The sequence below is a fragment of the Bombus huntii genome, chromosome 12 (genome assembly GCF_024542735.1).
Source record: "Bombus huntii isolate Logan2020A chromosome 12, iyBomHunt1.1, whole genome shotgun sequence".
Taxonomy (NCBI): Eukaryota; Metazoa; Arthropoda; class Insecta; order Hymenoptera; family Apidae; genus Bombus; species Bombus huntii.
Genome location: NC_066249.1, coordinates 4,969,780 through 4,983,085, shown reverse-complemented (window position 1 = coordinate 4,983,085; position 13,306 = coordinate 4,969,780). Strand labels below are relative to the sequence as shown.

At 46.0% G+C, this 13,306-nt stretch overlaps 2 protein-coding genes across 3 annotated transcripts in view; one reads left to right on the top strand and one right to left on the bottom strand.

Annotated features, from left to right (window-relative positions):
* LOC126871696 (nephrin-like) overlaps positions 1 to 13,306 on the bottom strand; it is a 253,004-nt gene that overhangs the window by 51,199 nt on the left and 188,499 nt on the right. For both annotated transcript variants that reach the window (XM_050630776.1, XM_050630775.1), the window contains exon 4: positions 2,072 to 2,182. In XM_050630776.1, the coding sequence (XP_050486733.1) occupies positions 2,072 to 2,182 (111 nt within the window). The remainder of the gene's footprint in view (positions 1 to 2,071; positions 2,183 to 13,306) is intronic.
* Positions 1 to 13,306, top strand: part of LOC126871772 (uncharacterized) — a 102,506-nt gene that overhangs the window by 65,341 nt on the left and 23,859 nt on the right. The gene's annotated exons all lie outside the window — the stretch shown is intronic.

The following is a 13,306-nucleotide window of genomic DNA, read 5'->3' as shown; positions in this document are numbered from 1 at the left end:
TTGCGAAATCGGCCGCAAAAAGGCTGCCCCGACAAAAATCGATATCGAATTCCGAAATGTTCAAACAGAGTGCCTATACAGATATCGTGAATAAGCTGGCAATAAAACGTGAGCTCGGCAAATTTTTTACGACGCTCAAAAGATCCAGGCTATGCGACGTTTCGTTTGAATAATCGGATCTATCGTGGTATCGTATCGTCCCCGTGATGGTCTTTTCCGCGTAAATAACCTACATTGCCGATTCTCCGCGATCCTGCAACGTAGCGGGGGTCAAAGGGAGCGAGGCAAAGTCGGGCCGCGCGCATTAACATTTAATCGGTAAAGTATACCAGGGCGTAATTTCGCATTGACGGCTAGCGTTCCCGACCCCCGGCTTTTCGATTGAATTGCAAATCTTTGCGGGCATGCCGCGAGGACAGAAATGGTGGCAGAAACTTATCGCGCGCTTCGGCGACCCTGGGGTTGGTTAAGAAGCGAGACAGCGCGAGTTCGAGGCTCGAAAATCGCGGGGAAAGGACGAGCGAGAGGCGGAGAGAAACGAGACGCGGCGAAAGTTTCTCCCTGAAATCGAACAAACATCGGGATCGCCAAAATTTCAATGGTTGCCTTTTTGTGTGCAAACGGAGACGATATCGGTAACCGATACACTGTCCTGGCTTCAAGTATAAATTTCAGACGCTCTAACGATCCAGTAGAAAAACGAAAAAAAAAAAGAGAACAGGAAGAGATGAATATTTCATTGAAAATAGAATCACCGAGGGGCAGACGATCTTCTTTTCCCTGTTTAAGGATGATTTACAATTAAATGAAAATTCTAGGCTTGTTGTCCGGGATCGGGATCGTTTGCAGGGGTTTTGCTAGCGTATTGTTAAGGATAAGCCGATCTTCTCGATATTCAATTTATACGCCGCAATGCGTATGATCGATGCGCAGCGTCGATGCAATTCCCATCGAATCTGCATACGGCAGTATTGCTGGCTTCGAATTTCGATGTATTCATCGAACGTCGGGATCGACGATGAGTATTGAATCGTCATCGTATACCTCTGTATTTGTACCATAGTTATCCAGTTTACGATATATATATCTGATGCGAAACGATTTTCGTATCTTTGCCGCGATTCAACGGTACCGTGATTATTTATTTGCAGGGAACAATGGGCGAGAAGTTGCGGAAGGTGGGCGAGAATCATGCAAAAATCCTCGTTCGACGGAACGTAACCGCATTTAATCGGGGTGAATGACAGGAAAGCGTCTCCTCGTCTGAGAGGAGATTGGACACGGCGGAGAGGAGGGGAAAGTGGCTGCAGGGCCAGAGGGAAGGAAATAATCTTTTAAGGCAGCCGAAGAAGTTGCCGCAGTTATAAACAGAAATTTAGATCCAGTTGCCAAAGTAAACACCGGAACCTTGGTAGTTTGGTGCTTCCTCTCCCGTTCCACTTCGGAACGCTTGATCCACCGCACCCTCTGCTCCTCGCCTCTATTTTACCACATCCTTCTCTCTTGCCGCGTCGCGTTCTTCCGAACATAGAACTTTTCACTTAGCTCCCTTCGTCGATAAAAAGTTGCCTGATCTAATAACTGGCGACACCGGTGACTCCGTCAACTCTTCCTTTTCCTCTACTCACCACTACCATCTCCGTAGTACCGCGCTACGTTCTCTCCATTCTTCATTTCCTTTCAAGGTTTTTCGATCGAACTTCCGCCGACGATCTCACGGCGGATTAAATACCAGTTCGAAGGAACGCGCACCGGTGAACGCGATCTTTACACATCTAAAATTCGAAATCCTGCGAAATGGTTCTGCTAAAAAGGTTTGCCTAATGCGAGATACGAGCTCGAGTATTTAATGAATTTCATGTATCTTAGGTTTCGCTGGATCAAGAAGGATACTTTGGGAAAAGCGGAACTGTTGGTTGGCGGATAGATGTGTCTACGGATAGAAACTTCTCGACCGCTGACCAAGTCCAAAGTTGTTGCCGTGCCTTCAACAACGTTTCAACAGTTTACAGCGGCAGATTAAACACACCCGTTACTTTTGCGTATCGCGCGAATAGTTTGCTGGACTTACCGCCTGTTACACGACACGTCAGAGAAGGTGTATCGCCCTCCTCGTAAGGACCAGCCGTCCCGTTTACTATCCTGCCCCACTGATCCAAAATGGTAGGTTGTTCCGGTGGCACTAAAACAGACAAGGATTCTCGATCAGGCCAAGTCAATTTACTAGCACTTGGAAAATAAGCATAAAACTTTTGTCATCCATCGCCACGTTGTCGTAATATCGTTCGAATAACCTATTTCGGACACTGGAAAGTTAGGAGTGGCTCGGCAGCAAGTTTCATAGGAGGTTCTTCGAACGGAATTCGTTCCAACTGTAGTTCCAGTGTGCCGTATCGACTCGTGTGTAGGTATGATCGTTTGCGGATTAAGCGCAACGATATTTTTGGCTGGAATATTCGTTCTCGGAGCAGAGTCGGATAAACCAACCTGGATATTTCTCTCGCTTTTTCGTTATTTTGGAAGTTAGCTGCATACGTCCAACGTATTCGATGCTTTATCAGCGAGGTTACGGCGAGCCACACCTACGTTTATTCCTCTTCCTGGCTTTCTGTCTGCCTTTCCGCTATCACCCTATTTAGCCGATGCATCGTTCGTTCGCAGAAGCTTATAGCTTTGCCTATATCGAACAACGTCGCTGCAAACGCTTTGACGGATATAATCGTTAACGATTGGAAATGAATTTCGATCAATTGCAAAACACGAAGATCCGTACAATTAATGGAACGTGTTCGTTTTCATGTGATTTTGATATAACACGGGAATCACTGGCCGATATTGTATATCGCGTATATCGATGCTACCGCGACGATAAAAATGTAGGGGCTAAAGCAACGCCGATTCCTCTAGAATTTCGTTCCGTTTCGTTCGATGTCAACGAGTAAATAAAAAAAAAAAAAAAGAAAGTACTTGATAACTTGCAAAACGTACATCGTAGGTTTGCCAGAATGCAGCGATACTGTTTTCACGATCGATGCCAAGATCACAGGCCACTCAAAAAATTGCTTTAAGCGGATATAGGAATGGTTATTCGATTCTGTGATGTCGCGACAGAAAAACTAACGCGGAACGATCGAGTCTTGTCGTAAACTGCGACAAATCCGAAATAACGTTACGGTTCTTGCCTAGCGAGCGTTCGATATATATTCGCCTAAGCTTCTTCCACTCGTTTCACACCGTCGCTCCCTGTACCGTAAATTTTGATCGAAAAAATTGCAAATTAAAATGAAATTTACCGATATCGCGTTCTTAACGCGATACGTCTCATCAAGTTTTCTAGGTATATTTTTCTAATGCCAAGCCTCTTGAAATCAGACAGCTCGAAACTTTTTCCCTCGTAACTCAATTGCTGTCGGATCCAGCCCATTTTAGGCGATCCTTTTTCCAAACCGTTAAAATCCGAGCTTGCAACTTTCCATTTTAATCTTCGGACGGTCTCGATCAAAAATTTCGAAATCGTCGCGATTTAGATTTAACCGTGGAGAGAGATCGTAGTAATATGCGCGAGCTTCCTCGAAATGGAGAATTGCAGGGAAATCGATGAACGGATTGTAAAGCAGCTTAATCAAGCGCTGGGAGATTCGGTAAATTCAATTCCCTGGCAACTCCATCGAAAACTCGTTTCTATGACCGCAATGAAATTTTATCTCTGCTTTGGCCTGCACTGCCTAGGCACTGGTACGTACGTGTAAAGTATTCACGAGAATTTATGGTCGCTTTTCAATCCATAATTGCCGATATCGATGAAAACAGGGCGCCGTTCATTCTGGCCATGCGTGTCAGCCTGCCAATCGATTGATTGATCACGATTTCGTCCTTCGAACGGATATCGAATTCCAGGTAATCCTCGTTCGATGTCTGGATCGAGATTCTATCGAAAATAAAAATTTCAGATATTTCGAATAGACCGGTCACACGATATAGCAACATTTTTATATATGCATAGACAGGGTGTCGAATTTTCATACAAAGATGAATACATCGAAAGAAGAACATTACCGGGATGAATATTACGTAACAAAATTTACCAGAGAAATTAAGGTTGATCTCCGATCCAATTAACCGATTCGATCGTATGCCTCATCCGATTAGCGATATGAGAGATATTAAACGTTGCTCAAGAATTCCAGCAATAGACTCGGTTCTCTTTCGAAATTGAAAAGGTACTAGACTTTATCGCGACGCTGTCTGCATCTTTCCATTAAGCGAGCGGATAAATTTGCAGATTCAGTTGTCTGAATGTAATGGCGATTTGTAACAGAGACGAAAGAAGAATTCCCGATTCTCGTCGAAACGAATCGAAACTACATAAATAGGTTTGGAGAGCGCGCGAGATCCATAGACTGTAGACGATGATTTAAAGTTTAAACGAAGCGAAGCACGGTTGGTGCGCCTCGCACTCGATAACGGTTGACTTTCAATGCCAATACAGAGAATATCCAGACGTTCGCGGTGCTGGAAGAGATCGTAGCGGGTCGAGTAGCGAGGAGAGCAAAGTGGTGCCGGGAGATGGAGGTTGTAATGGCAATTACCAGTGGTAATCAATGGACCTCGCTCAGACCACGCCGATAATTTCAGGGCTGGCTGGAAAATAGGCACCCCTATGTAGCATAGCTGCGCATATATCTGAGGCTGCCTCGCTTTACGCGTATCCACCGTTACCAGCGATGGTCATCCAATTCTCTCTGTTGCAAGCTGTCGAGCAATTTAGTCGCGCGCAGCTTCCTACCACCTCGAGTGTCGAGTTCAATTTTAAACATCGCCAATGTACATTCTATATTTCCATATGAGAAATTCACTCGCTATGACGCACATGAAAAGTAATAACTGTAGAAGCTTTTAGATAGACGCCAAGTTCAAGATGATTAAATAGAATTAATCGATTAAAACGCATAACGTACGCGAGGCCTGTAAAATCTCTATGGATGTTTTAATTTCGACCGATTCGTATCGGAGATACGAAGCTGAAATAACTTGGGGTAGTCGGTACGGTTGGTAGACGTACGAGCAAAAAATGGTTAGTTCGTGTACGAAGGTGGAGAAACGAAGGGACGTTGGAGGTGGTGCACACGCTGGCCGCAATTTTAATCGAGTTAATTACAAACCACTGTGTACACGCAGCCAGAGCCTGTGCACGCGTTTATCCGAGATCGTTCTCAGAAACTATCGTCCATCTATCCTAACCGAGGGAAATGTTGGCGAAACAATCGGGCGACACCTTTTCCTTTTTCCGGTTAGCGGGACGCGATTGTTACTTGTAGTTGGGAAATTGCGCCGAAGGCTGAATCTCGTAACGAGAGAAGCCAGTGTAACGGGAGAAAATTAGCAACGACGAATGAAACATTTATTTCAGAAGGGTATTGAGTTTCCGAATTCACAAGCGAGGAAATGCAACGCTACGTAACTGCGCACAAAACGCTCAGCTTTTTATTTCGCCATGGCGGTCGTTCGATTTCGAACAATGCGATTCGCAGGATCGCGCGATGGGCTCCAAACTGGAAAGTAAAGCACGTTCTCTCTTTAATTTGCCAAACTTTAATACATCCGCGAATTTTCATCCGAAACGTTGTACTCGTATTATCCGAATCGGAGAGACGCGACGGATTAAAACATGGCGAAAAACTGTCGTTCAAGTCGACTGAACGACGCAACGCGACGACAGCAAGTTGTAATTTCTGTATACGCGCGAAACGTTTCACGGTGTGATAATTAAAAATATTCTGAACGCATTCGCAGGGATTTATTTGGAAATTCGCGTTTGGAAAATTGAATACGATCGAAATAGGAGGGAGCGGCTGTGAGAATATCATGGCGATACGTTGGAACGCGAGTTGGATTTGTTTTGATACTAGTTACGCGATCATGGATATGAGGGATTACCCGTTAAATAGATTCGTCCGATCGAACTCCGTTATAATAATTCAAAACGTTCGTTACCACGATACTCGCGTATACACGATGTCCAGTGATCTACGGGAATTATAGCTGCTCGATTTAACATCATAATTCTTACATTGTTATGGAAATTTCCTTTAACTCGACTAATTACCGAAACATCGAACCTCTCGTTTCCGCGGTCGATACGCGGCGAATGAATCAGCGAAATAGCGATCGCGCTTGGACGCGTCGACATTGTTCATTGAGATCGACGAACGAGGATGGATCGTTGCGTTGCCAGAATTTCCCGTCGCGTCGCATCGCGTCGCTTCGTATGGAGACGAAAAACCTGCGAATTACACGGCATCGTCTGAGCGCTTAACCGAGGGAAAAGCAATTGCCGCTTACAGAGGGAACGAGGCGTAGGCGCGTGTACGCCAATACGCAGTGCGATATAACGTTAAACTCGAACTGTTATAATATATTAGTTGGATCGATGCCTCGCATTACCATACGTTTCACAGTGGATTCGCGTGATGGAAGTCTTCGCGTCAATTGCCAGACCCTATTGAGAGAAATACCGTGGTGCATCGATGGTAGGAGCCACTATTAAGTCAGACAACTGGGAAGCGTGTTAAATTTCAAGGGAATGGTTCCCCAATAGTAATAGCCGAGTGGTGTCAGACGAGCAGAAACATTATCGTAAGTGGCGAGAGAGAGAGAGAGAGAGAGAGAGAGAGAGAGAGTCTCGTGGTCGGACAGCACAGCTTTAAGATCCGCCGGAGTAGAAATTGGAGTAGATTCTCTCTCTGGCTCATCTACACGCAGACCTTTCTCGTAGACCTCCGCTCCATTGATCTCCGGCTTTGATCAACCCCGTAAACGGCCCGGTTACCGCTGGATAGGCTTTTTAAATATTTAAGGACCTATCCAGATTAAATGGACGCCTCGTATTCGTTACGCTCCAATTAATTCTCGGCTGCGACACTTTTTAAATTCTGGCGCCGATCTGTCAAAGTGACTTTTCGGTTTAAAATAATCTAACGAAAGCCGGTTCGGTCGTGCAGCTAAGAAATCGACGGAAATCGTTGGTCCGATGCGAACGACCCACTGACCTAGCCGAGAATGGAGCAGATTGCTCGCAGTTATCGGGATCCCCGACTCGTTTCCCGCAGGCTAGATCGCACCTTCAGATGGCATTCGCAAACGAAATTGCATGTCACGAAAAAATTCGCTTATTATTCCGCTCTCGGATTCTCCGACAACGATATCGCCACATTTTTGCCCCAGATTAATCTTGCTTACTCGCTTCCTTTCGTTTCTGTGTGGCGACTTTCCTACCATTCGATCCGAACGAGATCCATTAGACGGTCGAGATCGATAGCCGACTATCAAATACGTATTATCGCTCTTGTATCAATTAAAATGTTTTCTTTTTCATTATTCATCGACGCGGCGAGAACAGTTTACGATTTATGGAATAGACTTCCGCGCATAATAATTACCATTGGCCGCCCGCTCGAACAATTCTTTATTTGCATTTTTATTGTTCTCCAGTATCTGAAAACTCGACCAACAAACAAATGCGCGGTTAAATAAACACTTTAATAAATTCTCCGACGCCCTCGCGTCTCCTCCTCCACTAGCGCAAAATATTTTTCCATCTACCGACCGATGCGATAAAGTCTCCAGCCAGGGTTTCGATCAACGTCGTCGGAAGCTTATCTCTCGGTCCTCTAACCTTCGGTCCTCTTTCTCTTCTTATTTTTTGCGCTACCGTTAATCCGCCGCCAGAACAGCTAGCTGCCTGGTGCATTCGATTGAAGAGAATAGCCTAGATCGAACCGTGCATACAAAAGGTAAATTGTTATTGACAAGAATATCATTGTCCATGTCGTGACGTACCGTATTGGTTAAGGCGACAGCGATTTCTACGCTACAACGAGATAAATCGATTCTCGAACAATTACCACCCTTGTAGTATAGACCGTCTAGCGGTTAGGTACGTCGACAGAAGCCACGCCATTCTGCCACGACTTCTACGCTCTGCCTTCTTCCTTCTCTCCACTGCCTCTCTCGTTTCCCTTTTTCGAGTCGAGTATCTCCTCCGCCGTTCGCCGTCTTTCTTCCCAGCTTTTCATCCTTTTTTTCTGTCTGCGGCAATCTTGGATTATCCTCTCGCGCGACGATCTCCAAAGGAACGAGCACGAACACTCCCGAGAAAAGGGGTCCCAGAGACGCGCGGAAATTCTGCCTCCACCGGAGGGAAAATCATTCGCTCTGGTGTATACATACCTTCGCGAATGGATAGATGAAAATACACGAATATCCGTACTCGGTCTGGTCCTACGATTAACGTATTCCTTTTCACGGGAAATCCGCCGCGTTATGGCAGCAACCGGAACAATTAGATTGTAAAATCGTCGCGAGAAATTGTTCGTGGGAATGAATGCGTTTTACGTTAAGTATACTTTAATCTCCAGGGTAACGTCGTATTGCTCGGAAATATACGTATGAACGCGCGACCATACTTGAAAAAAAAAAAAAAAAAGAAAAAACTATAAAACGTAGGAAAGTAGGATGATTCAGGCCGATAACAATTTTTGCGTTTACCTCTTGATAGCATCGGGAGAACTCGTCGCGCGTCACGTTAGACTTTCGTAGTTGGCGTAGATGCAAAGCACGTTAGCGAGAAAAGCGGAAAGTTACAAGTAGCGAAACTTTCGCAGAGTCGGTTGGTCAACTTGCGAGTCTTCGTTAACGACATTCTTTCCTCCTCGATTAATAATTACCTTCACGTGGATGTTTGAAAGCACGACGTGCTGAAATTTCGCCCTGGCTGACGTTCGGCAAACGTCCATGCCGAAAACTTCTCGTCGACGTTGAAATTTTCGAAAAATTCCCTCGACTAACGAAACTCGGTATTTTCGGGATTTTTGTCGGATTTTCCGCGATTTATAACAGTCGAACGAGCGAACGAGCCGAACGCCTAGAAAAATTAGCTTCTAATGGATTACATCCCTTGGGAAGCAACGTTCGAGTTAAAATCCATCATCTCGCGGGTACTATTAAACCGTCTGAAGATTTTCGTCTTTGAAGGATGTGCTATGTATATGCTGGTGTATACATAGTCTGTCACGGCACGACAAGACATAGTACGATACCTCGTTCTTGGATTTCAATAAAAATGTCAAATTTTATTTTCAAATTCGTCGACGGGAACGTCGTCCCATCGTTCATGTTCCTTGTCAGCCTCGAGCTCGTCGTTCTCCGCGAACTAGATCCTCTTTCGTCCCGCTCTCTCTCTCTCTCTCTTCCTTTTCACTGCCTTTCTCGGCGTTAACAGCTCGCAGCTAGCGTCGTTCGAGTCGATAGCGAGAACGTAGTTCTCCATGAGAATTCCAGCTCGAATCCGTCACCACGATGCGACATCGAGTCGTGGTCTACCTCCGACTGTATCATCGGACGACCGATAAAAATAATAAGAAAGATCGTATCGAAAAGGACGTCTGCCGTTTCCTTTCCAATTTGTTTCGTCTGCTCGATATGTCGTCGTTCGGTCGTTAATCAAACGGTCCAAGGTGTTCCGGTCGAACCGGACCAGCCAAGCGGTGTAACGATGTCCGTTCGGAATATCCGGATGACAAAGCGGATGCGAAGCCCGAAAGAAACAGCGTGTACGGAGTTTTCAATGGCAAGAGGTGGACTAGACTGGTTGGTCACGAGGTCGTGAATTAATTTGCACCATCGTCCATTTCATCCTCCCTTGCCGTCGTCGAAAAGTTAAATTCACGAATCGCGCGAACTACACGAGTTTTCACTACCCTCCGAAAATTCAAACGAACCGTTGGTGTACGGCCGTGCCATTCGTTCGTCGAGAGATCGTGGTGCGGTTTTAAAATACTTGACCACGCTCCAATGGAACTCGTCGGAATGACCAACATGCAAGATGTCGCGCTGGACAAGCGCGAAAGGTCGTAGATAAAATAGTTTACTTTTGCATTCCGTTGGAAAATGTCGTATAGTTGAGTTACTCGAGGAATAGAAAGTGCCATTGACGAAGGTATTTCGGCTATCGCCGAAATGGCAATGACGACGCAAGATATTCAACCGCGTTATTCTCCGTTTCGTCTCGCAAGCTCCTAGGCGAAGCGGAGGAAAGTACTACGGTCGTGGCTGTCTCTGAAAGGAGTAAAAAGAGACCCAGGAAGACTGGGAGCAAACCGGTAAAAAAAGAAGGAAAGCTGGCTAGCGAGCTGCTTCAGCTTCTAGCTGCTGCCCCGTTCTCATCTTCTCCGCTGTTCCGGACGATTTGAATAAGCCTCGTAAGCCTGAAGCTCCGGGCGAGTTGAAAAGCCGCGCGATGTTTGCCGAATGCCACTTCGTATGCCGGCAACGCAGAACCAGGGACGTTTTTAAGCGCGTGTGAGCATTTTTCATGCGTACCTCGCGTACCGATGTCACGCGACACGTCGTCACAGCATACTTTACCCGTGTTTCTACGGAAAAAAGATCGGAACAAGGAAGCACTGCTTGACCAAACAAGTCGGTACACACCGTCGTCATTTTCTCCTTTTCTTTCTTCTTTTTTTTTTTTTTGGTTGCATGTCAAAACCGAGCGACTACCGAGATTAATTTCTTCGGTGTTTCTTTCGAGAGTTTACGAAAATTCCGTTTTACGCCGTCGGCAAGACCGACGCGAATACAACGAACTTGGAACGCTTCAGCAGGGAGTTTCATTCAATTTGTATATTTCGAGTAAGTTCTTAACGCAATCCACAGTTTTTACTTTACCGTTTGTTTCGCAATTAAATCGAAATTTATGAATCTTAATTTCGTCTCCGATTCGAATCGGACGAACAATTTTGCAATTGGCTCAGACGATAAATAAATGCGAATCCGATAAGATCCTTTCGCAACATCAACGGTGGTCTTTGTCTCTTCCACTATCTCATCCCGTAGCCTTCTTTCCGCTCCATCGTCTACCTTTTTACCTCGATTCGACCTGCTTTCCTGACGATGACCGTTCCATTACTCGGTAGTACGCCAAAAGCTGCTTGTTAAATTTTTACGGCCAGCAGTTTCCTCGAGGTCGACTCGCGAACAACCGTGTTATTCTTTAACATTGTCTAGACGCAAATGAAATATTTATGGCGACGTGTAAATTAAATCGATAACACTAGTTGATGGAAACGTTTAATTTGAGAAGCGTATCGGTCGGGACCGTGTTCCGAAAACGAAAGAAGTTGGTTGTTCGACACGACGCGACGCTACGGGAACAAAAAGGTCTTACGAAGAGCGGGCGACTAGAAAAGAAAGGAGATCTTGGGGGTGGTAGGTCGTAAGACGAGGAAGAAGAGGTCAACGAACAAAAGGCTTTCTTGTTTGACAGGGTATAAAAGGCAAGATGGCTAGGAATTCTCGATGACTAGGAAGAAGACTCGCGTTGCCTTTCATCTTTCCGCGGCTGCAGCTTACGTCTTTTGGATGCGGACGCGGTCTTAGTAGAGCGCTCGGAACAACGTTGATTAGCCGGAATTCTGTGAAGGAAGAGACGACGTCGACGACGAGGACGATTTCACGGCACAGAGAGGAGAGGTGGATTTTGTCGGGAATTCTGCCATGTCTCGTGCACGCTTCCGCCAATTCGTATATTCTTTTGGACGAGCGATCGTTCCCGTACCGGCAGCCGATAAGTCAAAACGGCGGACGTTTTAATTATAGAGAGGCCGGATATTGCAAGGCACACGGAAACGAAGCTAACGCTACCGATCCTCGTTAATTTCGACTTATTCTTTTCCTCCCATCTGAACCGCTTTCTTTTACCTTCTTTTCCGATCGAACGAAATGGGATCCGGTACGTTGTGCGTTTTTATCGAGACCAGAGATTGAATTATGATCACCGCGTGGTATCGCTGGCCGATTAATCTTCGATTAACGCGCCAAATTCGATCATTAAGGGACGCACTAACAGGTCCGAAAGAATCGTAAAATATGATCGGTCTTTTTCTATCCACGAGAACGTTTCGACGCGGTGCGCGGCTTTGCCGCAGCGTCCCAGAAAAACTAACTTCGACGGTAAAAGTAAATAATTAATATCTCGAAGATAGCCGATTCGCGGAAAATTTGATGACACGGTTCGTTGTACGATTCCCGGCGAAACAGCTTTATTCTTGGCAGGGTTATTTTTCTCGTGGCAGCGAGACCTCGATCGACCGTTCGTTCTTTAATTACAGTGGCGTGCATTCGTGTAAAAGTTCGACTAACTTGAAAGGGCAGTGGCCCGCAGATTTCGATCCAAGTGTTTAATCGTTGGTCGGCAAATAGCTGTCCTTCGATTCCTTGATACGGTGCCTCGACGTTTCGCGGTCCTTTATCGGCCTGGAATATCCGCAACCGTGAGAAAACGAGTTCGCGTTACCTCCAACTCGACGCTCACCTCTATAAATCACCACGAATCGCTTAACACGCCATCTTTGCCACGGCGTTTGACCCCTTCCGAACATAGATGGGATAAAAGCGAGGAAGAAAGGGGCGGTGTGGGAGGGAAGAGAGTTACAGGCCGAAAAACAAGGAAGAATTTTTGCTGACAGGGCGATGGTCGCGATCTACGCGATCTATAGAGGTTTTTCAATTTCGAAAAAGTCCCTCGTTCCCCTCCAGTTTTCGCTGGCGGTGGATGGTGACGCAACAGACATTTCTCGAGAGAAACGTTATCCGACACCATACGTCGTCCGGATAATGCAAAGGGAAGCAAGGGTCGGTAAGAATAATGCGGGTGTTTCCAGAAGTCGTCGACGAGCTAGCGAGCGAGCGAGCGAAATGGATTTTCGCGAGTTTCCATGGGATATGGGTTATGGGTCTGCGAAAGGAATGAGAGAGCGGGGATACGGTCGGGAAACGGTTCGGGGATACGAAACGACGGGCGAAAAAGTGGCCGCGATTCGTATAAAGTGATTTTAAGTGAGAGCCAGCTCGCCATTTCTCCCGGCAAAAGTTCACCCCGTTGAGATATGGCTGCAAATATTAAAATCTGCTGGCCGGTCGTCAGATTTCTAGCTTTGCCTGCCTCACCCCGTGAATCAGTGGTTGCCATTCCTCTACCAGCCAGACTACATAACGATTTCTCGTCTCGTTTCCGTTTCCTTTTCATCGATTTCTCCTTCGAAAGACGCGACCCATCGCGTCGCGCGCGCTTTATTTCGGCGAGTACGTCTTCAACCGGAAATCGAAGATTACTTGCTAGCAGAAATAATTCTTCGGTTGGCCGAGCGATCGATATACCACAGAGGTAACTTACGCTGTGTCCTCGCCGCGATAAACGTTTCGACGTCTTCTCGTTCGTTTCTTATTTTTCCACGATCGATAGAGA